This window comes from Oryctolagus cuniculus, chromosome 12, assembly GCF_964237555.1.
Source record: "Oryctolagus cuniculus chromosome 12, mOryCun1.1, whole genome shotgun sequence".
In the NCBI taxonomy this organism is placed as follows: domain Eukaryota; kingdom Metazoa; phylum Chordata; class Mammalia; order Lagomorpha; family Leporidae; genus Oryctolagus; species Oryctolagus cuniculus.
Window position 1 is genome coordinate 114,488,478 of NC_091443.1, and position 23,358 is coordinate 114,511,835.

At 53.6% G+C, this 23,358-nt stretch overlaps 1 protein-coding gene and 1 long non-coding RNA gene across 3 annotated transcripts; one reads left to right on the forward strand and one right to left on the reverse strand.

The window, feature by feature from the left end:
• Positions 1-247: 247 nt before the first annotated feature.
• On the reverse strand, positions 248-7,973 carry LOC138844774 (uncharacterized). 2 transcript variants are annotated; one of them, XR_011381162.1, is made up of 2 exons: positions 6,436-7,973; positions 248-4,349 (listed from the first exon to the last, which is right to left on the reverse strand). It is a non-coding gene; the product is annotated as an uncharacterized lncRNA (long non-coding RNA). The 2 variants fall into 2 exon arrangements; XR_011381161.1 differs by having other exon boundaries at positions 248-5,935.
• A 677-nt stretch (positions 7,974-8,650) lies between these two features.
• On the forward strand, positions 8,651-23,125 carry LOC127488453 (golgin subfamily A member 2). Its single transcript, XM_051837827.2, has 14 exons — positions 8,651-8,801; positions 10,119-10,241; positions 14,607-14,714; positions 14,991-15,034; positions 15,155-15,218; positions 15,877-15,933; positions 16,096-16,176; positions 17,025-17,063; positions 17,170-17,228; positions 17,536-17,677; positions 18,223-18,289; positions 18,643-18,971; positions 19,220-19,333; positions 19,838-23,125. The coding sequence occupies exons 1-14, from the start codon at positions 8,715-8,717 to the stop codon at positions 20,093-20,095; spliced, it is 1,572 nt and encodes a 523-aa protein (XP_051693787.2). The 5' UTR covers positions 8,651-8,714; the 3' UTR covers positions 20,096-23,125.
• Positions 23,126-23,358: the final 233 nt, after the last annotated feature.

Genomic DNA, 23,358 nt, shown 5'->3' on the forward strand with positions numbered 1-23,358 from the left:
ATCAGTGTCAGCATTGTCTACATGTGCCACAGGTTTCCGTTCTTCAGCCTTTTGTGGATGTTACAGTATGACTTTGAAGTGGCATGAGCTTCCATAGGTTCTTAGTCCCTAGAGTTGTCAGCCATACTGGGGTTTGTGATGTCCGTATCCACATTTCTGGTCATGCTACCCTTTTCTACCAGGCAAATATGAATATTTCTGGAGTTTGTGGCAGCAAAATTTATGGCCTTTTTACTATACTATGTGGATAAGACATTCCCCAGATCCTGATATGTTAGCCTGACTAATACCCAGAAATTTAGCATCATGAGTTCAAGTCCCAAGCTGGGAAATGTTAAGGAGACATTCCCTGAGTCCTACAGGGTGAATACAGTTTATGCTGAGGGTTGTGTATCAGCAGGTCTGGGTCTGGAGCACTGGAATGCTTATAGGCTCCATTCCCTAGGGTCTAGGTGTATTTACATGACTCTCTGAAATACAGTACACAGAGTGACAGCCCTGGAGATACGGGATACAGTGGGGTCCTTATCCAGGTCTCTCAGGTTGACTGCCAATTATTCCAGGGTTGAATTCCAGCCTGAAGCATACAAAGATAGGATTGTATCACTCCCACAGATGAGTGTTATTCCAGGGTTTATAACACAAGCAGCAGCAATCCTAGAGCTTCAGATATTGGAGAGAACTTTCCTTTGTGCCTACAAGGCATGCAAAAATGATGCACTGTCCTGCCTTCCAGCACCATGTGCTTAGAGTTTCAGAAGAGGCCTCTTTAGTTCTGGTACTCTGGAATTCTGTATGAGATGCTACTGGTTCTCACGGCCATATGAGGCCGTGAGAATTTCTCTATATTGTACAGAGCAAGCAAGTAGAGCTCCAGAGCTCCTGCAGTTGCAGAATTCACAAGGGCTGTCTCTACCATGGAAAATGCCCATGCTGTTTCTGGGGAATTCTGGTAGCAAAGGGGCTGCTTGCTTCATCCAAGGCAGGTGGAGTACAGTAGCTTCTTAAAAGTAGCTTGGGTCTGGCACTTTAGGGACAGACGAAGGCAATGTGGGTTTTGTCTTGGAAGCAAGGAAGTTGCTCAAAACTCAATCATCCCCCACAAATCTGCTTTCACTTGTAGGAAGCCTCCAAAAGGAGACACTGTATTGAATATTTTCCCATTTTGTATTAAAATTAGTATCTTGGCTGGGAAAGAAGGTTTTAAAACATAGTCTTATGTTTATATAATGAGGTAAATAAATTTTTTACTAACCACTTTTTACACAAACTTAAAGTTATCATTAAATTCTAGAATTAATTCCAAAGACTGAAATGACTACCTCCAATGAGATAGCTACAGCCTTATAGCTAATGTGTGCTCTTCCCCTCCCCCTTTTTGTTCAACAAACAGACCCACCAATCATCATTTCACTAGCTGAAAGGCACTAAATAATTTTCTTCATAGTACCACAGGGACCTAATATCTCCAAGTCAAACAGATAATTGGTTCTTGATTTTGACACCAAGAAATGAATCAGTAAGTTATCAGAGGATGACTTCATAATTGCAGAAGGGTTTTAACTTGCTTGCCTTTTTGGGAAATGAAATTATATTTTCCAATAGACATATCTATCACAGTACCTGACAGAGATGATCAATACATCATCATAAATAAAACCAGCAAGCATACCATAGTGATTATTTGCACTTTTAATGCATTTGTTAATCTTTATTGAATAGATTTATTGTCATACAATGAAGATAACTGGGTAAAAGCTCTGTCAATCATATGGAAAAACATAAAGGTCACTTTTTGTAAGTAAAACTTTCAAGTTTGCACTTAAAAAGCAAACTAAACAAAAAGCACACTGGCAAGGTGGTTTTCACAGAATGACACACTATATTCAAAACTGAGAAAATGAAACAATATTGATGCCCCATTCTTAAAAATTAGTCAGATTTTTCCCAAAAAAATAAGGTAGACACTCCTAGTGCTGAGTTCTGCTGAAACTTTAAAATATATATTAAAATAAAAATACCAAAAGTAGACAGCTCCACATAATATGAGAACACATTTCCCTAACAAAATTCAGAAAGAGTCCTGATTTCCCCACCACTGAAATCCTGTAAGTTTCATTGGGCTAATGATGCTTCACTGCCCTACTCTGTTATTAGTGGTCAACAAATGTAGATTCTGAATCTACTTTTTTTCTATCCAATTAAAGAACTACATTGGTGATGAGGCAGAAAATGAACAAATTAAATGCAAATACTTTAATTTTCAGAAATTTTGATTTTTTTCATTATTTTACCTCTCCCCAAATTGAAAGAAATATTTTTGAAATGTTTCTAATAAATTAGTATAGAAAAATTATGTTTGGTACATTAACAGAAGCTATCCATTTTCTCAAAGTATAGGAATTTCAATTATTTTATTATTTGGTTTGTGGTCATTTGTATTATCACAATTGCCATAAAAATGATAACTTCAAAATTAAGCCTACAACTAGAGATAAATAACTATATTTCTATGAATTGTCCATGAGGCAGATGTTATCCAAACATCTCTTATAGATTTCCATTATTCATTATTCCTGAAAAATCACTTCAGAGACAAAACAATTATTTGTTTCAAATTTGTGACAACATCTTAATACTTCTGATAACTATAATCAATAGCAGGTAGTAAGACTTGTTTTCCGATGTGTTATATTAATGTATTTAAGTAATTAATAATGTATTTTAAGATAATTCTATTAATGTGTAAGTTTAGTGAAGAAATCTTAATAACACCAGAGATTGCTTAAAAGTGAAAAAATATTATAATTTGAATGAAAATGGCTGATATTGAAGGTTCCCTTCCAAAAGAGAAATTCTATAAATCAATAAACTTAAAATTTGCTTTTATTACTAGGCATTTATCTTCATAAAAATATAACATTTAATTTATATCTAATAGTATAGTTCATTTGTATATTATAAGTACTACAGGATTTTTCTTAGCTTATTCTTAAAAAAAAAAAAAAAAAACTACAAGATAACACTTTGGCTCTCCTGAACTGAAAATAATGAAAATGTTGTTCACTATGAACTGCTTAAAAAAAGTACATAGGCTGGCGCCATGACTTACTTGGCTGATCCTCTGCCTGCAGTGCCAGTACCCTGGGTTCTAGTCCCGGTTGGGGCCCCAAGTTCTATTCCCAGTTGCTCCTCTTCCAGTCCAGCTCTCTGCTGCTGCCCAGGAAGGCAGGAGGATGGCCCAAGTGCTTGGGCCCTGCACCCGCATGGGAGACCAGGAGGAAGCACCTGGCTCCTGGCTTTGGATCAGCGCAGCATGCCAGCCATAGCAGCCATTTGGGGGGTGAACCAATGGATGGAAGACCTTTCTCTCTGTCTCTCGAGGTCTAACTCTGCCTGTCAAAAACAAATATAAACATACGACCTTGGGAACATTTTTTGAGGCACAAAATCCCTGACATGGCAACAGAAGTACATAAGGACATTCAACACACACGGGTCCTTTCTAGCATGTCACATGACAACTTGTAAGATTTTCTTGGTAATACTCAGGCAATAATCATGTTCGTGATTCAGAAAATCAGATGAGGTTGCAAGCAATGAAAATAATAGGTGATCCTAGTAGGAAGAAAAGCTTGAAGTCCTTTCCTTCTTTCCTTGAAAGCCCTAAGAAAGGGTGCCTTCTTCCACATGAGGGGCAGAAGCACTAAATCTCAAAACTAGGTGGTGGGAGGAAACCTGGAAATTTAGGGACCTCCTGCAAGCCTGCATGCTCTCTATTAAACATGGTTTATCCCCTCTGAAACTCATGGGCACAGTTAATCCAGTGATGAGAAATTCAGCAGTGAGAACAGGTGAGGCCCTGCAGGAAGTGATCAGGATAAATCCATTCATGTGTTCATGGATTAACGCCTTATCCCTAGGGGACCGCAACATAGACCACTTTGGATTGGCCCCCTCTGCACCCCTTCTGTCTGTCCGCTGGTCTCTGTGCCACCCCAGGACTCTACCAGCAAGAAGATCATCACCGGATGCTGCCCCTAGACCCTGCACCAAAACCATGAGGTCAATAATACCGCTTCCTTCTCACACACCGAGCCTGTGCTGCTGCACGATTAGCAACAAGAAAACTGACCCAGACCCCTACGCCGAGAGGCCTGCTTGAGATCTGCTGCCTCACTCAAGGAAATCGGGTCATACAGGAAGTTCAAGTTCTTCCTCACCACACAGAGATTGGAAAGCTGATGCCCCAGGGTTCAAAGAAGCTGCAGGCGGGGACTGCACACCACCCCGTGGTCCTGACGGCCAGCCCACTGCATACCGGAGTCCTAGCATCCTCCTGAGGGCTCCTGCGGTGTGGGAAACACAAACAGTAGCACTGGCTGAGCCGCCTGGAGCCCCTCTCAGGAGATATACCTTGTTCAATGACTGTACTTTGTGTAGTTCTTCTTGTCAGTGTATACACTTTAGAAATTGATTACAGCAGAAAACACATACGAACATGTTTCTTTATGCCTTACTGTGGAAAGTTTGACTACAATGTGTCATGGTGAAGATCCTTTCAGGTCATGTTTCTTATGTGTTCTATGTGCTTCCTGTACTTGGCATCCTTTTCTTTCTCCAAATTGGGGGAGTTTTCTGTGATTATTTCACAAAAATAGGCCTTCTATTCCATTCTCTCTTTCTACATCTTCAGGTACTCTTAAGACCTGTAAGCTGGGTTATTTGACAGTTTTTTAAAAAGATTTATTTATTTATTTGAAAGTCTCAATTACAGAGAGAGGAGAGGCAGAGAGAGAGAGAGAGAGAGAGAGAGAGAGAGAGAGAGAGAGAAAGAGACAGATCTTCCATCTGATGGTTCACTCCCCAATTGGCCACAACAGCTGGAGCTGTACCAATCCGAAGCCAGGAGCCAGGAGCTTCTTCCAGGTCTCCCACATGGTGCAGGGGCCCAAGGACTTGGGCCATCTTCTACTGCTATCCCAGGCCATAGCAGAGAGCTGAATCAGAAGAGGAGCAGCCAAGTCCTCAAGTTGCACAAAGATGTCATTGATTCCTTGTGGAGCCTCCAAATAACAGATCCGTCAGCTAGAGTACCTTTAACTCTCCTGTGGCTCTCACTGCCCACAAGGTCAGGAACAATATCCAGGAAAGAACTCCAACACACCATTGCATTTGAGAGTTTATGGTATGGTCACTTACATGCTCCATAGAGTACAATTGACAAATTTCTCAATTTCTATTCATGGAAAACTTGAAGCAAGTTTACTCATCAGTAAAATGTGTGAACCACTGAGAGTAGTTCTGAGTTAAAAAACTGGGGAGACATTTATCTTTGAGTCCTTTCCCCCTAAAGATAAGAATAGACCCTAGTATGTGTACAGTTTATGTGTGTGTGTGTGTCTTTTTGTGTTTTTACTATTTATAAGTATTTCCCATATTTCACACATTTGCAATATGGCAATATTTCTACAATATCAAGGGTTACATTTATTTTAAAAATATTTTGTCAGTCTACATTGTAAAAGAAAAGTGAACTCTAAATCAATTTTTTGACTTTCTCCTGTTGTTTTTCCCGATGAACTGTCCGGTAATTTTGAATTTACAAGAAAGTAATACATGCATAAGCACTTTGCTTAAGCAGAAATATCATAGAAAATAAGTGTGTGCTACATTTGAGTTTCCTTTTCAGAAAAATTTCTTCCTTAAAACAATCTCATGAAAAATCCCTTGCCAAAGTGTCACTATTTATATGGGCCCTGAAAAAAAATCACATATGACTCCTCTGCTTTCTTTTTCCATCCTTTATCTCTATTTTTATTTTTCAATAATATGATTGTGTAGGTAATGAAAAATTTATCTTCATGCCTAAGTATCTATGTAAAACTTACCTACACAAGTCTTGTGTTTGCCCATAACCTCTATCCATAAACTCCTACAATATAAAGCATATCCTAATGTGAATTCATATTCAAAATCCAATATTCTAACTTGCTGTGTTATACATGCTTGTTCTGGGGCTGGCACAGTAGTGTAGCAGGTAAAGCCACTGTCTGCAGTGCCAGCATTCCATATGGGCACCAGTTTGAGTCCCAGCTGCTCCACTTTTGATCCAGCTCTTTGTTATGGCTTGGTGTGGTGGAATGAGAGGGCCATGCCAAGGTGGCCACTGGCAAGGGAGCATCAGTTACTCAGGAATGGCTTTGAAACCCACCTGGCAACAGGCTGTGATTGAATGGCTTTGGAAACTGCCTGGCAACAGGCTGTGACTGGATGGCTTTGGAAGCTGCTGGCAGGCTGTGATTGGATGGCTTTGGAAACTGCCTGGCAGGCTGTGATTGGATGGGGCATAGACTGCCCCTTGACCATATTGGCTTGTCTTGGCTATATAAGAGGTAGTTTCAACTGAAATAAACAAGTCTGCCGGCTGCTCACCTCAAGCCTGCTTTCACTGGACTCCCGGGGTCTGTGTAGTGACTCCGCGCCTCTTGCCCCCACCACGCTGTTCCTCTCAGAAATGAATCCACTGCAACATTGTTGAGAAATCAACAGCAACAGGCACCCACATCTGCCAGTGGTTCGGATCCTGTCCAGAGAACCCCCAGGCTCAGCCACGGAGGCCCTGGGCAGCTGCACTGAGTCCCGAGGCTGCCTGGGAAGGGAGAGGAGAGAGCCAGCTGGCCCAAGGACAGAAACAGGAAAGAGGGAGTCTGGAGCTGCAGTAGGGAGAGGGAGGGGCCTGGCCCTGAGATCCCAGGGGTGCCCTCCAGTGTGGGTCTGGTGCAGTGGGGCAGATGTGGTCCTGAGGCAGGCAGAGTGGCAGGTACCTACCTTGGCTGACGCTCCTCAGGGACCACTGAGAGGGATTCTGAAAGACAGCTCGGGAGCCTCCCGGAGTTTTGTCTGCCCAGGAAGACTGAGGAAGGCCCACCTGTGGGCTGTGGTTGGGGTGGGGGAGGGCTGGGGGTAGCTGTGACTGCCACTGTGTGGGGGGGCACATAGACATCCTCCCCACATTGGGTGGGCTCAGAAATCCTCACGGGATGGAGGGCGTTGGCACCCACACAGAATCGGGGGTGCTGGCACACTCACGGATTGGAGGCCGCTGGCAACTTCACGGGTCAGGGGGCACGGGCACCCTCACAGGTCGGGGGGCACGGACATTCTCACAGTGTTGGGGGCCCAGGCACACTCACAGGGTCGGGGTGCTGGCATCTTCTGTGGTCGGTGGGCGCTGGCACTCTCACGGGTCGAGGGGCCCAGGCAACCTCAAGAGGTCGGGGGTGCTGCCACCCTCATGGGGTTGGGAGGCGCTGGCACCCTCACGGGGTTGGGAGGCGCTGGCACCCTCACGGGTTGATGTCTACTGCAGCCCCCCGCACGGGGTCGGGGTCCGCAACCATGCTCACGGCTCGGTGGCCTGGACATCCTCACTGGTCGGGGGGCTCAGGCACACTCATGGGGTTGGGGGGCGCAGACTTCCTCACAGGTCGGGGGGCGCAGGCCCCCTCACGGTCCGGGAGGCACAGAAATCCTCACAGGGTCTGGGGGCTCCGGCACATGCACGGAGTCAGGGGGCGCAGGCACCCTCACTGGTTGGGGGCGCAGACATCCGCGCGGATCTGGGAACGCAGGCACACGCAAGAGACCTGGGGGCACAGACTTCCTCACGGATCGGGGGGGGTGCAGCCACCATGACGGGGTCGGGAGGTGCTGGCATCCTCACGGGGTCTGGGTCCGTAGCCATGCTCACGGTTCGGGAGCGCAAACATCCTCACGGATAGGGGGGCGCAGGCACACTCATGGGGTTGGGCGGTGCAGGCACACACACGGGTCGGGGGGCACAGACAACCTCACGGGATGGGGTCTGCAACCATCCACACGGGTCGGGGGGCGCAGGCACACGGATGGGTCGGGGGCACAGACTTCCTCACGGGTCGGGGGGCGCAGGCACACGCACAGGGTCGGGGGGGCGCGGGCTACTCACCGTGACCGGAAGGCCCCGCGACAGCTGCGGCCGGGTCTGCTCAGCCCTGGAGGGAAGCATGGGAGAGGCTGAGGCCCCGGAGCTGCTCTGAGGGGAAAGGGAGCCCGTGGGGGCGCGGGAGGAGGAGCCGCCGGGAACTGGGCGCGCCCGACTGGATCCAGCTGGGCGGGGACAGACGTGCTTTCGGGATCAGCGTGGGGCCCCTCGAGGAAGGGCTGGGTGTGAGAGGGGCAGTGTATGGAGGACGTGAAAGGGACCCCCGAGGGGATTTCTGAAACGAGAACGTCTGGGGCACATCTGGGAGGAGTCAGAAAGGGCTCGTGAACTGATGCAGTGTCCCCTGCTCTGCGCTCCGCCCACCTCCTGCGCCCTGGGTTCCGAAGGCCCCGGTTCGGGGGCGCCTGTGGAGAAAGGGGGTCCAGGGCGCGGGCCGGAGAGCGGCCTCTGGGGTCCGCAGACTAACTAGAGAAAGCTGCGCGCGCACCCAAGGGAAATCGCCCCGCCCCCAGAGTGGGCGGTGACAGCTGCACGCGCAGCTCCCATTTTGACGCCTCGGACCACGCCCTTCTTTGTTTCATCTTTCTCACTGACCAATGGGCTTGAAGTGTGGCGACCACGCCCACCCAGCCCCGCCTAGTTCTGCCCTGAACCTGCGTCTCCTGGCTCAGTCACACATCTGCGCGGTAGCTGCTGGGAGCAATTCGCATTGGTTGCCGGGATCGTGGTGATGTGGCCCCCCCTCCCCCCGACCCCTCCCCGCCCCGCGATGTCGGAGGAAACTCGACAGAGCAAACTGGCTGCGGCCAAGAAAAAGGTAAAACATCGGGTCGCGCCCCCCGGCCCAGCCCACTGCCCCTCTGACGGTCGGTCCGTGGCGGGGTCTGTGCGGCTCCTCAGACACTCGGGTCGAGCCCGAGCGCCCCTTGGCTTCCCCCACCCAAGTCCTCTCAGCCAGCACCGCCCCCTCAGCACCCAGCCCCCGCCCTGGCTTTCGCCCCTGGGTGACTTTGGGCCATTGGCTCCTGGGGCTCCTCGGCCCAGCCTCAGACCTCACCTCTGGCCTCCCGAAGCCGGACCTCCTTGGGGTCTGTGGGCTCAGTCTCCAAGGACTTGGGTCCCTACCCTGTGCCCCACCTCCCCCTGCGCAGAGCGTGGGTAGGGCAGAGTGGGATGTAGTGAGGTCAAATCCCCCTGGGGACTGGCATTACCTCCAGCTCGGGCTTTGATCTCCCGGCCCAGTCCCCTAAGTCCTCACCCCCTTTCGGCTTCCGCCTGCAAGGGGACTGGGGACTTGGGGACCCCCTTCCTCAGCTCGGACACTGACAGTGAGATGTGTCCCGTTCCCGGGGAGCTGGAAGTGTGGGCAGTGTTTCTGGGTGACCGCGGGAAAACTGGTTTGGTTTTCCCCCAGGTTTCTACTCTCCAGAGACTTTGGGGGGTGTGCGAGTTCTCAGGCTCCCATTCAATTTCCCTGACCCTGGGAGCAGAGTGCCCCACACTCAGGCTCTCTGGAGTGACAGCTGTGTGACCGTCTGTGAAACAGACCTTGGGAGACTAAACTTTATAGCCTGAACCCTCCTCAGGGGAGTTTTTGAAGCTGGGTGAGGGCACTGCCACAGAGGAGCGAGGGAGCAGCTTGGTGAGGCCATCCTGTGGCTTGGGACGGAACCTGTCAAGACATCATAATGGGCCCTTGGCTGGAATAATGCCTGGGTTCTACTCTTTCTCCTCGGTGTCCAGGGTTCCTCGGGGTGCCCCTCGAAGTTCTGTGAGGTTCTGATATGGAAGAAAGGACCCAATGTCTTGTTTCCAAACCACACAAAGTACAATTCCTGACCCCATAATGTTTAACCTTCTACCTCTACCTCTGGTTTTGCTCCCAGCAGCTGCTGATTCTTGGCAGAACCCCAGAAGTGAGAGTTGGAAGCTGATTTTAAATTCCATCATTCCCTTTTATTGAAGCCATGTTGTCAGTTCTTCAGACGTTAACTGATCATTCCAGCCCCTTGAAGGGTTGTCAGTGGCATGAAGTCAGTGGTGGACATGAGAGTTCTTGTGAACACTGTGAAGTAGGATGTGACCGCAGGGGCTTAGGGCATTCCAGAGAATCAACTGCTTTTCCTTTCCACAGTTAAGAGAGTATCAGCGGAAGAACAGGCCTGGTGGTCCTGCAGGAGGAAAAAAGAAGAAAAACCTTAAAAACGGCAGTAGCCCTGAGACAACCACTTCTCGGGGTTGTCACTCAACTGAGGATGTGAGTCTTGGCTGGACAGGCTGCTGGGGGCTCGGGGGCTAAGGGGCAATGGGGGGTGGGGGGTTGGGGATCCAGAGGACAGTGGAAGATGGTGGAAGGGAGTGTTAGCTACTGGTCAAGGATTCTGGGTTTGAATGCTCCCTTTCCCTCTGCTAGGGATATGATGTAAGGCAAACTGTTCAAGCTTTCTGGGCCTCTCTCTCCACATCTGTGAAACAGATAGGGCTGATGTTTTACTCACAAAGTTTGAGAGTTTTTGCTGTTCTCATATTAATCCAGAATACAGGGTCTTGTAACATTCATAGTCGCTGGTATTTGCGACTTCCTCATCCCTGGCCTCAGGAAAAGCCAGGTCAGCGAGAGCAGCCTGGCCATCAGGCTGTCCCCTTAGGAAGCCCCAGGCACTGGGATTCGGCCTTGGCTCTGGGTGACCTCAGAAAAGTCACAGCCTCCCCTGAGCTTCAGTTTCAGGCTGTCAGATATTATTGGATTGGAACAGTGTCTTCTAATTGTTGAGCTGTAGCCTCCCTTGTTCAAGAGAACCCTTCTGCAGAAGTCTGGTTTTAACATGGAGAGTGGGGGTCGTGTCTGGGGGAGGGTCTGAGAGCCGTGCTGGTCAGTGACTGCGCTTCATGTGACTCTGGGGCCTGGGGACTTTTCCCTCTGTCTGGTGAGGCAGCAATGGCCAGTCTGAGAGGATGGCCTGGGGGGCCACGGTGTGGATCTCTGCTCTTCCTCAGCCTCCGTTTCCTGACTCCACCTCTTCCTTCCCCGACATCCTCGCCTCTCTCTAAGCCACGTCTCTGTGTCTTCCCCTGCCCTTGTTTTCCCCTTTTCACCGCCTCTAGATGCAGGCCATACTGAAGGTGCTGGTGTCTGACCTTAACCGTTCCGATGGGGTAGCGCTGCCCCATAGGACAAGTGGAAGGGGAGGCAGTGCCGAGACCCCCTCTCTGGCTTGCTGCCTCGCAGGTGTGCATGTCCCTGAGGCTTGTCTCGTTTGGGGGAGCCTCTGCCCCTGGCTTGTTTTATGTTGCTGCCATTAACCCTCGGCCTGCTTATGTCTGCTTCCTCCCCTGCTTGGTTAATTGCATTTTTTCCCTTCCCTCGTGTCTTTTATCATCTTGGAGAGGGTAAGGCACACCTCAAAGATTCGGTAATTTGGGAATAACTTTCAGAGCAGGTCTGTGGGGTTTTGGGCTTTGAATGCCCGGTGCGGTCAGACCAGGAGATATTTGAAAAAATACAAACTCTGTTACATTTTGCCCTCTGGGCAAGTAGACCAGATGGAAGTGAGTGATTTTTCAACTTGATGAATTCCATTTTGGTTTGAGAGTGAGAAGGTAGAATTAAGAGAAAATGAATTGGCTTTATAATCACAAGGATGGAGGTCAGCTTTTCAGAGGAACTAACCAGCAAGGATGTGAGGCTACCCAGACAGACCAGTGCTAGGACACTCTGCCTGCCCCTCATCTCTTTGACAAATCAGATGGGACGCTCAACCGTATTCACTGGGCCCGTGGACGGCAAAGGCATTGGCTGCACAGTGGTGGAAGTAGAAGAACAAGACAGGAGACACCGTGGGGGTGACAGAGTCCTCTGAGAGGGGCAGGGGAAAGGCGGCAATAGGCCAGCTGCGTGGCTAGGTGAGGGAGGTGGGTTCCGAATGGACTTGCAGCTTGAGGAGGTGGCATTTGAGGCCAGTGTGAAGATTAAAAGTGGGTAATATTCATCCACGTGGTGAGTGGGGGAGGCAGAGGGAGCAAAGAGGTCATAGGCAGCATTGTGAGGTCATAGAACACCTTTCAGGGCTGCAGGGAGCCTGGGTTGGGGGAGGGGCAGGGCACAGGCACATGGGGCTAGGTAGGCCATAACCTGCAGATGATGTTGGCACTTCCTGTCTAACTGCCCCAGGGCCTTCAGCCAAGCCAGTGTAGCAGGGCTGATCCAGAGATGGGCCTGGGGAAAGGGACAGGTGGCTGGTCAACCATCATGGCTGCTCCCACCCAGTTAGGTCTGGCCAGGGGCCGTGACTCACTCTATGGCCTCAGAGGAGACACCAAGTGGCATAGTCTGGGCAGGGCCCAGGCACGGAGAAGTCCTGACAGCTGTGTATATGACTTCTAGGAGCTCAGTGTACTTGAGCCATCACCGTGTCTCCCTAGGTTGGCATGAGCAGGAAGCTGGAGTTAGAGCTGGAGCTAGGCATCAGGCTCGGGCACTCTGAAGCGAGGTGTAGCCTTCTCATCTGGTATCCCGACACCTAGGCTAAGCTCCCACCTTAAGACTTAGAATTGTGAATTGGTTGTTCACAAAATAATCACGATACATAGATTCAATTTTTATTTACTTATTTATGTATTTGAAAAGCAGAGTTACAGAGGAGAGAGAGAGAGAGAGAGAGAGAGAGAGAGAGAGAGAAGTGTTCCATCTGCTGTCCACTCTCCAAAGGGCTGCGCCGGCCGGAGCTAGGCTGATCGGAAGCCAGGAGCCTGGAGCTTCCTCCAGGTCTCCCACATGGGTTCAGGGGCCCAAGGACCTGGGCCGCCATCTGCTCCCTTCACAGTCTATAGCAGAGAGCTGGATCAGAAGAGGAGCAGCCGAGACTTGAACTGGTGCCCATATGGGATGCTGGCACTGCAGGCGGTGGCTTTACCTGCTAAACTACAGCACTGGCCACGGTACCTATATTTAAAATTGCTCAGAGGAGCTGGTGTTGTGGCACAGTGGGTTGAGCTACTTCCTATGATACTGGCATCCATATGAGTGCTTGAGTCCCAGCTGCTCCATTTCTGATCCACTTCCCCGCTAATGTGCCTGAGAAATCAGCACAAGGTAGCCCAAGTGCTTGGGCCCCTGCACCCATGTGGGAGATCTGATTGGTGTTTCTGACTCTTGGGCTTTGGCTTGGCCTGGCCCAGTCTGGCCCATGGTGCCCGTTTGAGGAGTGAACCAATGGATGGAAGATTCTCTCTGAGTTCCCTTTCTCTCTGTCACTCTGCCTTTCCAATAAATAAAATAAACCTAACAAGTCAAGGAAACTGCTCAGAGAAGTGCTCTCCTCACTCCCCTGTTGTTTCTGTGTCTAAAATAGAGCTCAGTGGGAACTAAGATGCTAAGAGGGACCTGGGTCCATGGCTGGGAGTGCAGCCTCTCTAAAGTCTCATGCCTGGCCCGCTGCTCTTACCTGATAGATGCAGTCACAGACGTTGTCAAGGCAACAGTGGGTTCTGAGGACAACAATCGCTGTGGGCGGTGGGTTCCAGGCCATGGTCACGGTAAAACTGCAGACTCAGCATGCCTCATCCTCATCTGTAGGCTTTGCAGCCTGGACTCTAAGGAGGCAGCCGATTGGGGTTTTCAGAGGCCAGGGCTGAAGGGTCCAGAGAGCAGCCAGCAACTGCCTGCCTCCACTCAGCTCCTCTGGCTACTGTCACTTGTTCAGCCATCTTGGCTGTGTGAGGCCATCTGGCCTGCTGACATGAGGTGGTCTCTAGAGCCAGATGCTTGGACCGAGAGTTAGGCCTGAGCCTGGGAAGAAGCTGGATGGGGCTGGCCGAGGGAGGGGGTCCCGCTGCGGGAGAAGGAGGAGAGGCTTCTCCATGGCTCCAAGTGCTAGATCCCCACATTGTTCCCTAGCAGTTTTTCTGGCAATGAGGCGCCATGACCTCCATGTGCCAAGTCAAAGAGCAGATGTCTTACCTGTGATTTCCTGGCTTCTTTTGGTAGAGTAGGTGTTTCTGGAGCTGCGGGATTGGGCTGAGAGGTATGCCCATGAGGCGGCTGTGGTTGATTTTATCTCCAGAAAGCAGGGAGGGGCTTCTTGGGCAACATTTCTCCTTGGAAAGGCCTGAATCAGAGAAATGCAGCTGATGGTTGAGGCAGAGAGGAGGGCAGGGAGAAAGGGCGGAGAGCAGGAGAGGGCAGCGGCAGAGAGCTACCTGGAGGGAGCCCCGTCACCACCAGCAGCCTCGGCCCAGCAGGGGCCTAGAGTTAGGGTCACTGTGCGGCAGAGACTGGCTTTCTAGAAGAACACTGCCGTGTTCCCTGATGTTGGTGCCCGTTCCTTCTGCCTGCTGTGGCTGCCGGAGGTCAGAGCCCTTGCAGAGGTCCAGGGAGAACCAGGGCCTCGTGTCCACGGAGGTCGTAGCCCCCCCTTCCTTTGAGCTTTGGCCACCTGAAAAGATGCCACGTGTCCCCAAGCCTGGGCAAGCCATTCCCACAACCCCTGTGGTTCCCAGCATGTGTGACTGTCACTCTGACTGCTACAACATCTTCCTACCTGCCCTGCGCCCTTGTGTCCATGGCAGCGAGGCACCTCCTCTCCTGCATGGCCCCCTAACCCCCTGCTCTGTTCCCTGACAGGCGCCCAAAGACTGCGCTGCTCCTGCACCACCCTCTGCTGATGCCACCGTGTTACCTGGAGGTGTAGCGTCCCCTGGCGCTAGTCTAACTAGCATGGCACCAACTCAGGTTTGTGCCTCTGTCCTTGTGCCTGCTACCCCCGTATGCTTGCACCATCTCCCTTCCCAGAGGACTGCGCCTGCTGTGCCTTCTCTTCTCCTTTCTTCCCGCAGCTTGGTTCCCAATGCCAGGCACCCTTCCCGGCACTGGGGTGGGGGAGGCCAAGGCGGGGCTTTCTCTTGAGCTTGTGGCAGTGGCAGGTTGCTGGAAGGAGCTGGGATCCTGCCACCCCTGGGTGGTTCTTACTGGAAATCAGGTGATCACTGTTTCTTTCTTCTCCCTCAGATCCATGATGCTGACTATGGCCCTGTCCTCATAGATGAGACCAAGTGAGTGTCTTCCTGTGCGGGCAGCAGTCCCTAAGCCATGGGAGTGAGGGCAGGCCACGGCCCAAGGACCTCTTTTGCATCAAGCCCCTGCACCCCTAACCTCTGTGTGTCTGTCCCTAGGACATTGTCCTCCACGGAGAGCCTGCGTCAACCTGCTCAGCAGCTCAATGGTCTTGTCTCCGAGGTACCCCAGACACTGGGACTCAGGAAGGGAGGAGAGAGAGGAAAGGACAGAAATGGAGGCTGGGATTCCTGAGAGATGGGGAGATCCTGGAATAGACTGACCTGCTGGGCCGTGTTGGGCAGGCTGGGTGATGGCTTCTTCTTGGAAGCCATACAGATGAAGGACATGGCCATGAGAACGGTGACAATGTATCTCAGCGCAGGAAGCATAGGGAGAGCATCACTAGGGAAGGGAGGGGGATGGTGATGAGACCCAGGAGAAGCTGGCATAGAGGGTGATGAGAGGAAGAGGCCCAGCTGGGCAGAGGAGTTGCCAGGTGGGGGTGGCGGTGGGGGGAGAAGTAGCCTGAGGGTAGGCATAGAGGGTGATGAGAGGAAGAGGCCCAGCTGGGCAGAGGAGTTGCCAGGTGTGGGGGGGGAGGTAGTCTGAGGGTAGGCATAGAAGGTGATGAGAGGAAGAGGCCAAGCTGGGCAGAGGAGTTGCCAGGTGGAGGTGGGGTGGAGAGGTAGTCTGAGGGTAGGCATAGAGGGTGATGAGAGGAAGAGGCCAAGCTGGGCAGAGGAGTTGCCAGGTGGAGGTGGGGTAGAGAAGTAGTCCAAGGGTAGGGACTTGGCGGTAGAGGACGTAGCGTCTCCATGGGAGCTCTTGTCTGTTCTAGTCAACGTCCTACATCGGTGGAGAGGGCCTCACATCTTCCTACATGAAGGATCTGGAGGTGAGTGGCTCTGCAGGGCCAGCCCCCCCCTTCTCCCACAGCGGGGGCTGAGTGCCCCACTGCCAGCTGAGATAGCCCATGCCCCCCCACCAGCCCTAATGACTGCTCTCTCTACCTCTCCCCCAACCCTCCTGCAACTCCTCCTCTCTGCATGCGCCTCAGAGCCGGTACCAAGAGCTGGCAGTAGCCCTGGACTCCAGCTATCTAACAAACAAACAGCTCAGTAACACCATAGAGGAATTGGTAAGAGCCCAGTGGGGTCCCCTGATTCCATGCTGCCCACCCTGGGCTTCCGCTTCCCCATGGGCTCTGAAGAAAGGGGCTGGGGGCCCCCTGGTGCCGAGGGAGAGTGGGGTGCTGGGTGGGCCAGGTCTCAGCTGGAGGGACCCCAGAGCATGGAGCATGCAGCATGGCTCTCGTCCTGTCACTGCCCTCTCCGCCTCCTCTCTTCTCCAGACACCCCTGCTTGCACCCTGGCCACACTGGCCCTGGGATTGTGGCCTCTCGTTCAGCGCTGGCCACGAGCCTCATGTCCCTGCCCTGACTCAGGCCCTGACTTGAGCTTTGAGTTTGGACAAGCGCCTCTCCACCCTGGGCTTGAGTTTCCCAAGGAGGTTGAAATGGCAGTTGTCAAAGGTCTCTTTTAGCTCTAAGAATCCAAGATTTCCAGGCTCCCTGGGACGTCAACCTTAGGGAGAGAAGGGATCTTACCTGTGCTTTTCATTCCTGTATCCCCGCTGTTAAGAGCAGCCCCAACCCCTATGTAACATGTGCTGAGCCGTCGAACGATGCGCACACCCCTGTAAATCCAAACCTAGTGGAAGGCCCGTCTTTTCTCACATTCCGTTTCTGGAGGCTCACCTTACTGTCCCCTAAGAAGAATCCCGATTCAGACGCGGTTCCACAGCTGTGAGCAAAAACCAGCAAAGACCCACATGCTCTTTCCTTGGGAGCCTCGGGACAGGTCCTGTGCCCATAGGGTCTGAGAACGTGCCCATCCCGCCCTGGCCCCCTGCCCACCCCCTCTTGCTCTGGGAGTGGAGTAGAGGGGACATCCTTAGTCACCTTCCCTTCTTTGACTCTCCCCACAGAAACAACAGAACCAAGAAACTATGGAGCAAGCGGAAAAAGTAATGTGATTTCTGTGTCTGCTCATGGCACGGCTGCTGTGTCTGCACCCCACCCCCTCCCCCTCCAGGGTCCCTGAGATCTGACGTAGCTTTTCTGTGTTTGCAGCACACCAAGGAGTTGACCAAAGAGCGAGATGCTCTGAAACTGCTGTTATACAAGAACAAGTAAGAAGGGGAAGGTGGCGGGAGGAGTTTGGGGGACCTTAGTACAGGTGACGAGGGGAGGGGTGCCAGGGAGCATGAGGAGGAAGTGGCTGTACAGGCTGGGACGTGTGCAGAGCCAAGCTCTGGTCCCAGCTGTGCCACCAGCTCATGCGATGGCCTCAGGCAGCTCAGGTCCTCTCTCTGGCCTGCCACGGGAGTGACCTGATTGTTGGGGACCCCTCCAACACCAAGGTTCTTGGCAGGTGCAGCAAAAGGTGGGTTGGTCACCAAAGTGGTCCACTCTGTTTGCTCATTCCTCTCACTACAGCAAAAACAATGAGGACCTGAAGCAGCAGAACTCTGAGCTCCAAGAGAGGCTTCGAGTCCTCATGACCGAAAAGAAGACCCTGCAGCTGGGCACGGAGGAGCTGCAGAAGAAGCTGGAAATGTCTGAGCTGCTGCTGCAACAAGTAAGAGGCTGCAGCCCACGGAGCCCCAGCCCTAGCCCGCGGGGGCCACCATCCCCAGGGACTGTCAGGGAGGCCCCCAGCCAAGAGATGGAAATTCTGAATCCTTATTCTGGTCCTGCCCTAGAATCCTCCAGAAATTGCTAGAATTCTGCAGAGAGAGTCCCTGCCTGGACCTACCTACACAATCAGAATCTCAGTGATACAGCTTTTCAAAAATGTGTATTTAAGCATCTCGGTTTCCGTTGGAAAGGCAGAGGCAGGCAGACAGAGATGGAGGGAGATCTTCCATCCACTAGTTCATTTTCCAAATGCCTTCAACAGCCAGGGCTGAAGCCAGGAGATTGAAACTCAATCCAGACCTCCTGTGTGGGTGTCGGGATCCCAGGAGGCCGTCCCCTGCTGCTTCCTAAGTTGCACAGTACAGCAAGTGCACCTGCTGAGGCCTGCAGCCAGAGGTGGCTGCGTGTTTGGGTTTTGGGGGCAGCGTCGGTGCAGAGGGAGGCAGTGGCCCCTGCTCATGGCTCTTTTCCCTGTGCTCTGGGCAGCTCTGCACGCTGAGGGAGGAGAAGCGGGAGCTGGAGACCACCGTGGTCGAGCTCAAGAGCCAGATGGGTAAGCAGGGGCAGAGGTGGCCTGGGAGCCGGATGGGTGTCAGGTGCCCCGGCGAGGGGTGTTGTGGCAGAGGGAAGCAGGTCTGTGCCGGTGGATGGCAAGTCTTGTTATCTCTTTGAGCATAGGTGACCTCATCTGTAAATAGGGGTGGTGTACCCACTGTCCACCATGCACGGTCAAGCACTCTGTGTCCTGGCTTGGAAGGGTAATGACCATCTGAATATGGAAAGTTGTTAGCCAAAAAGCCAGCACCGGGGTGGGGGCAAGAAGTTGGCCTGAGGAGCTAAGGACCAAGACAGGAGCTTTTTGAAAACCCAGAGGCCAGGGCCCCTGATGGCTGCTTCCTTTCTCAGCTGAGCCTCCCACCCCAGAGTCCCCAGCTTCCCCCACGGGGCCGTCGGAGGCAGAACAGCAGCTGCAGGCGCAGGCTGAGCAGCTGCAGAAGGAGCTGGAGAGCCTGGCGGGACAGCTGCAGGCCCAGGTGCAGGACAACGCAGGCCTGAGTCGCCTGAACCAGCAGCAGGAACAGCGGCTGCTGCAGCTGGAGCGGGAGGTGGAGCTGTGGGGCAGCCAGGCCGAGGAGCGCAAGCAGAGCGACCGCGTGACCATCAGCCGCGTGCTCCTGCAGAACTGGGAGCTCAAGGAGCAGCTGGCTGAGCTGCAGGATGGCTTCGTGAGACTGGTGCGTTCGGCCTCCCTGGGCAAGGCCTCTGGCACAAAACACTTCCCTCTGGGCCTTCACTCCCCCCCCACCAAAGGGGACGGTGATGACCTAGGCAGGTGCCCTGTGAGCCAGGACCCTGCTCAAATGTCTGTCGGAGGAGAGGGGCTGAGCTTCCAGCCCTCCAGGCACTATGGGAGGCGGACACCTGGTGCTGGGATCCGGATGCAGCCGCTTTGGGTGGCAACGGATTGCTTCTCTCTGTGCAGAGCAATGACAACATGCGGCTCACCCTCTCGCTGCAGTCAGAGCAGCACATCAAGAACGAGCTGGCCAGGGAACTCGGCCAGCTGCAGGAGAAGCTGGGGGAGCTGAAGGAAATGGTAATGCTCAGCCTGACTGTGAAGGACTGGGCCATGGGTACAAGTCTCTGGGGAGGGCAGTGCTAGGCCCAAGAGGGAGGCCGCTCCAGTCTGGAGTGACAGGTGACCTCCATATCGACTGTCCTGCCTCTCTTAGGGCTGGTAGCCCCGGGATCCTCCCAGGCCTGGACATCATTGTCCCACGAGAGGCGTTTCACCCACCTTAGCTACCCTTTGCTAAGCCTCAGATTCCTGACAAAGGAACTTAGCATTTTTTCCTTACACAGGTGTTGAGGATGAGCTGAGATTGTGCATGTAAAGTATTAGGCACAAGTGTTCCCCTAAAGATGATGCCTTCCCTCTCGTGTGTGGCCTCAAATTAAAGTGATGGGAAAGAAGGGGATGAGGTGTGAGGCTGGGTGCAGGAGACGCAGGGCTCTGCGCCACTCCCCTGCAACCAGTGGAATCAGTTAGCCAGCCACCACCTGCCCTCATGCTTCCCCCACCCGCCTTGGTCTTCCGCAGATGGAGCTGAAGAGCCAGAAGGCTCAGGGTCTGCACCAACAGCGCGACCAGTGCCTGTTCCACCTGCAGCAGCACGTTGCCGCCTACAAACAGCTGCACTCTGAGAAGAAGGCGCTGCACAAGCAGAACCCTATTGTGCAGCAGCTCAGGAAGCAGCCACAGGAGATGCAGAACCCCTGGGAGCGCCCAGGCTTGGGCACCAACCACTGCATCCCCTTCTTCTACCAGGCTGACGAGCATGACGAAATTATCGTCTAAACACCAGATGCCGTCAGCCCGGAGAGCCCCAACCCCATCCTTGCCACTGCACCCCTGCTAGCCACCCTATCCCCTGCCGTTCCTTCCCAGTTCCCTTCCCTCCTTAGCCAGAACCCCTGATGGGGAGAGAAAGGCCTCTTTAGGCTGCCTCTCTGGAGGACCCCAGGGGCTCCTGGGGCCTCCTCATTTCCAGCTCCATCTTTAGAGGCCATGACCAACACAGGCAGCATTTGTGTGGCCCCCAGAACAGCCAAGAACAGGGGATGCTCAACCACTTGGGCAAGTCAGCCAGGCAGTTTTCATCGCCCCTCTTGGGGCTAAGTGTCAGCCTGGCCGGCATAATCTGGCCAGGAACATCACATGGGGGCATCAGCAGGCATGGACATGAGGGCATCAGGCGAGGAGGGCATCTGATTGAGGGTCATTGCTGGGCGGGGGCACCCAGGCAAGGGCATCGCTGGGCAGGGGTCACTTCCGGGGCAGGGGCATCATCATGGGCAAGGGTCACTTCCAGGCCAGGGGCATCATGGGTAAGGGTCACTTCTGGGCCAGGGCATCATGGGTAAGGGTATATGGGCGAGGAGGGCACAATAGGATGAGGGTCCTCTCTGGGCTCCTGGTCCCAAATTGCAGGGTGGCCTGGGCAAGCTGAGGCTAATGGGAGGCCGGGTGCTTACCACAGGTGGCGCTCATGGTAGGCCAGGCGTGGTCCAGCTCTTTACTCCGTGCCTGTGCCCCCAGGCAGGCCAGCTGGGAGGCACGGTCAACAGCCCTCAAAGGGTAGGCTGGAGCAGGCGATGCAGGGGCGCCTGTCCCCTTACTAAGAGAGGCACACCAGCCAGGCAGGGCCGAGGCAGGCTAGGCAGGCATTCAGGGGACTCCCTTTTCTTTGGAGGCACTTTGGGGCAGGGCAGTAGGCAGCATTCTGTCAGGCCCTAGGACAGTTGGGGCTAACTCTAGGCCTGATGAGGGGAAGAGGCTGCCTCCAGTGGGCCTCCCCACCCCCACTCCCACGTACATATTGTACTTGTGTATATTTTGTATATGCTGGGGGTAGGGCCTCCCCTGTATCATAGCTGAGGCTGGAGCTCGCAAATGAGGAGGAGGTCATAATAATTATTTGGGGCTGGGAAACTTATTTATTGACAGTCTATGGCCCAGGAAAGAGGCGGAGATAGGGTTGTGGCACCATGGTGATGTGGCTCCTGTTATTATCTTGAAATAAAGAGATAGAGCCATACTGCTTGGCCCATGTGTAGCAGCTTTGTCACAGGGCCCAGGGTTTACTTTGCTGCGGGTGGGCACTGCACAGGGCAGCAGGGCCTGCCAGCAGTGGGCAGCCTCTGTGCTGTGCTGAGCGTTCAGTGGGGTGAAGAGGCCTCTTCCAGGCTGGTCTCCTTACACTGCAACTCCAGGGGCACTGCCACGTGTGTGTGTGTGTGTGTGTGTGTGTGTGTATTTATGAGTATTTATATTTATAGAACAGGGCAGGAGTAGGACCGCAGAGGGGCACAAATTTTCACCAAGGTCATGCCTGGAGGTGTGAGCTCACCAGACAACAGAAAGTCATAGATGAGGGGGAGGCTTAGGGGCTGAGGGGCCACTGTCAAGTCACAGAACAGCTCTCTGGACAGACTGGCAAAGGGAGGTCTCCGAGGAAGAGAAAGGATCTGGTTAGATGTCAAAGGGGGGCCTGGGGCTCTCAGGATGGGACGGCCTTGCCTGACCCAATCGGCTGGCAGTGGGAGAGAAAGCAGAGAGAACAGCAGAGAGAGAGGAGGGAGACAGGTGGTAAGGCAAGAGCAGCCAGGCCATGGCACTGGTGGGCAGGGCGGAGGTGGGAAGCAGCAGCAGGTGGGCATGTGGGTGAGCTTTCTGGAAAAGGCCATGGACAGGAAGGGGAAGAAAGATGGGAGGAGGAGCTGGAGTAGATGACCAGAATTTCCGGGGAGTCGAGGCTGGAGAGGGCCTCCCCTGCCACTCATGCCACCTCTCACTCACCTCCCAGGCAGCAGTGCCACAGTCCTGACACTGCCTGGCCCTCTCGGGCTTCCCTCCTCACTGACGGCCCTGCCTTTGGACCCACTGGCCAGGGCCAGCACTAGCCTGGGAGGCTCACGTGGCAGCCAGCAGGCCTGATGGAGAAAGACAGGAGGAAGAACCCTGCTTGAACCAGGAGCGTGCAGCTAAAACAGATGGCTGGAGGGGGTGCTGGAGGCCCCTCGGGTACTCAAAAACCCCAGGAGTCCTCTGAGGGGACCCTGAGGAGGCAGGGCGGGCAGGGGGCCACAGACTCATAAATCTAAGAGGGAGCCTCGGCTGGTCTGGAGGCTGCAGGTCGTGGAGGCGAGTTTGGGCCCTCCCTGCTGGGGAAAAGCAGAAGAGGGAGAGTCAGAGGCCAGCAAAGAGTGGTAGGTGGGGCCCTAGGCCAACTCTGCGGCCCGGCCAGGCGGAACTCAGAGTAGCTGACCTGCCCTGGCTACGGGGCTTCATCTGGGGCTGAGGACCCTGCCTTCAGCCAGTAGCAGGTGTGACAATGCCCAGATGGGAGGCAGGAGGCTGTGTGTCCCCGCCTCACCTGGGCTGATGGGTGCAGAGGATTCTCAGGCTTTGAGGTCATCAAGCAACCGAAGGCTTCACCCCCGGCCACTCTCAACTGCACACCCAAGGGACGAGGTGACCCCCAGCCTTTCACCCTGGCCTGTGCTGGGGCTCCCAGGCTGGGGGGCTTAGTACTCCCTGCCCCCTGCCCCCAGCAGCACAACTCAGATTGGGGCAGGTGTGGCACGCCCAGGAGGAAGTTCAAAGACCTCTGGCTGTTCCACAACAACACCCCCCAAGTTCCCAGCCCCTACACCATCAACCACAAGCTCCCTGGCCTCTCTGCCAGTGGTGTGGATCCTGTCCCGAGAACCCCCAGGCTCAGCCACGGAGGCCCTGGGCAGCAACACTGAGTCCCGAGGCTGCCTGGGAAGGAAGAGGAGAGAGCCAGCTGGCCCAAGGACAGAAACAGGAAAGAGGGAGTCTGGAGCTGCAGGGAGAGGGAGGGGCCTGGCCCTGAGGTCACAGGGGCGCCCCCCAGTGTGGGTCTGGTGCAGTGGGGCAGATGCGGTCCTGAGGCAGGTAGAGTGGCAGGTGCCTACCTTGGCTGACTCTCCTCAGGGGGCACTGAGAGGGATTCTGAAAGACAGCTCGGGAGCCTCCTGGAGTTCTGTCTGCCCAGGAAGACTGAGGAAGGCCCAACTGTGGGCTGTGGTTGGGGT

Bases quoted from the DNA above. Each gene is read 5' to 3' on its own strand.
- LOC127488453 (XM_051837827.2), top strand. From the start codon at position 8,715: ATGTGGCCCCCCCTCCCCCCGACCCCTCCCCGCCCCGCGATGTCGGAG. The intron at 14,715-14,990 runs GTTTGTGCCTCT...CTTCTCCCTCAG, and splicing joins CTAGCATGGCACCAACTCAG to ATCCATGATGCTGACTATGG. The intron at 17,064-17,169 runs GTAATGTGATTT...CTGTGTTTGCAG, and splicing joins CTATGGAGCAAGCGGAAAAA to CACACCAAGGAGTTGACCAA.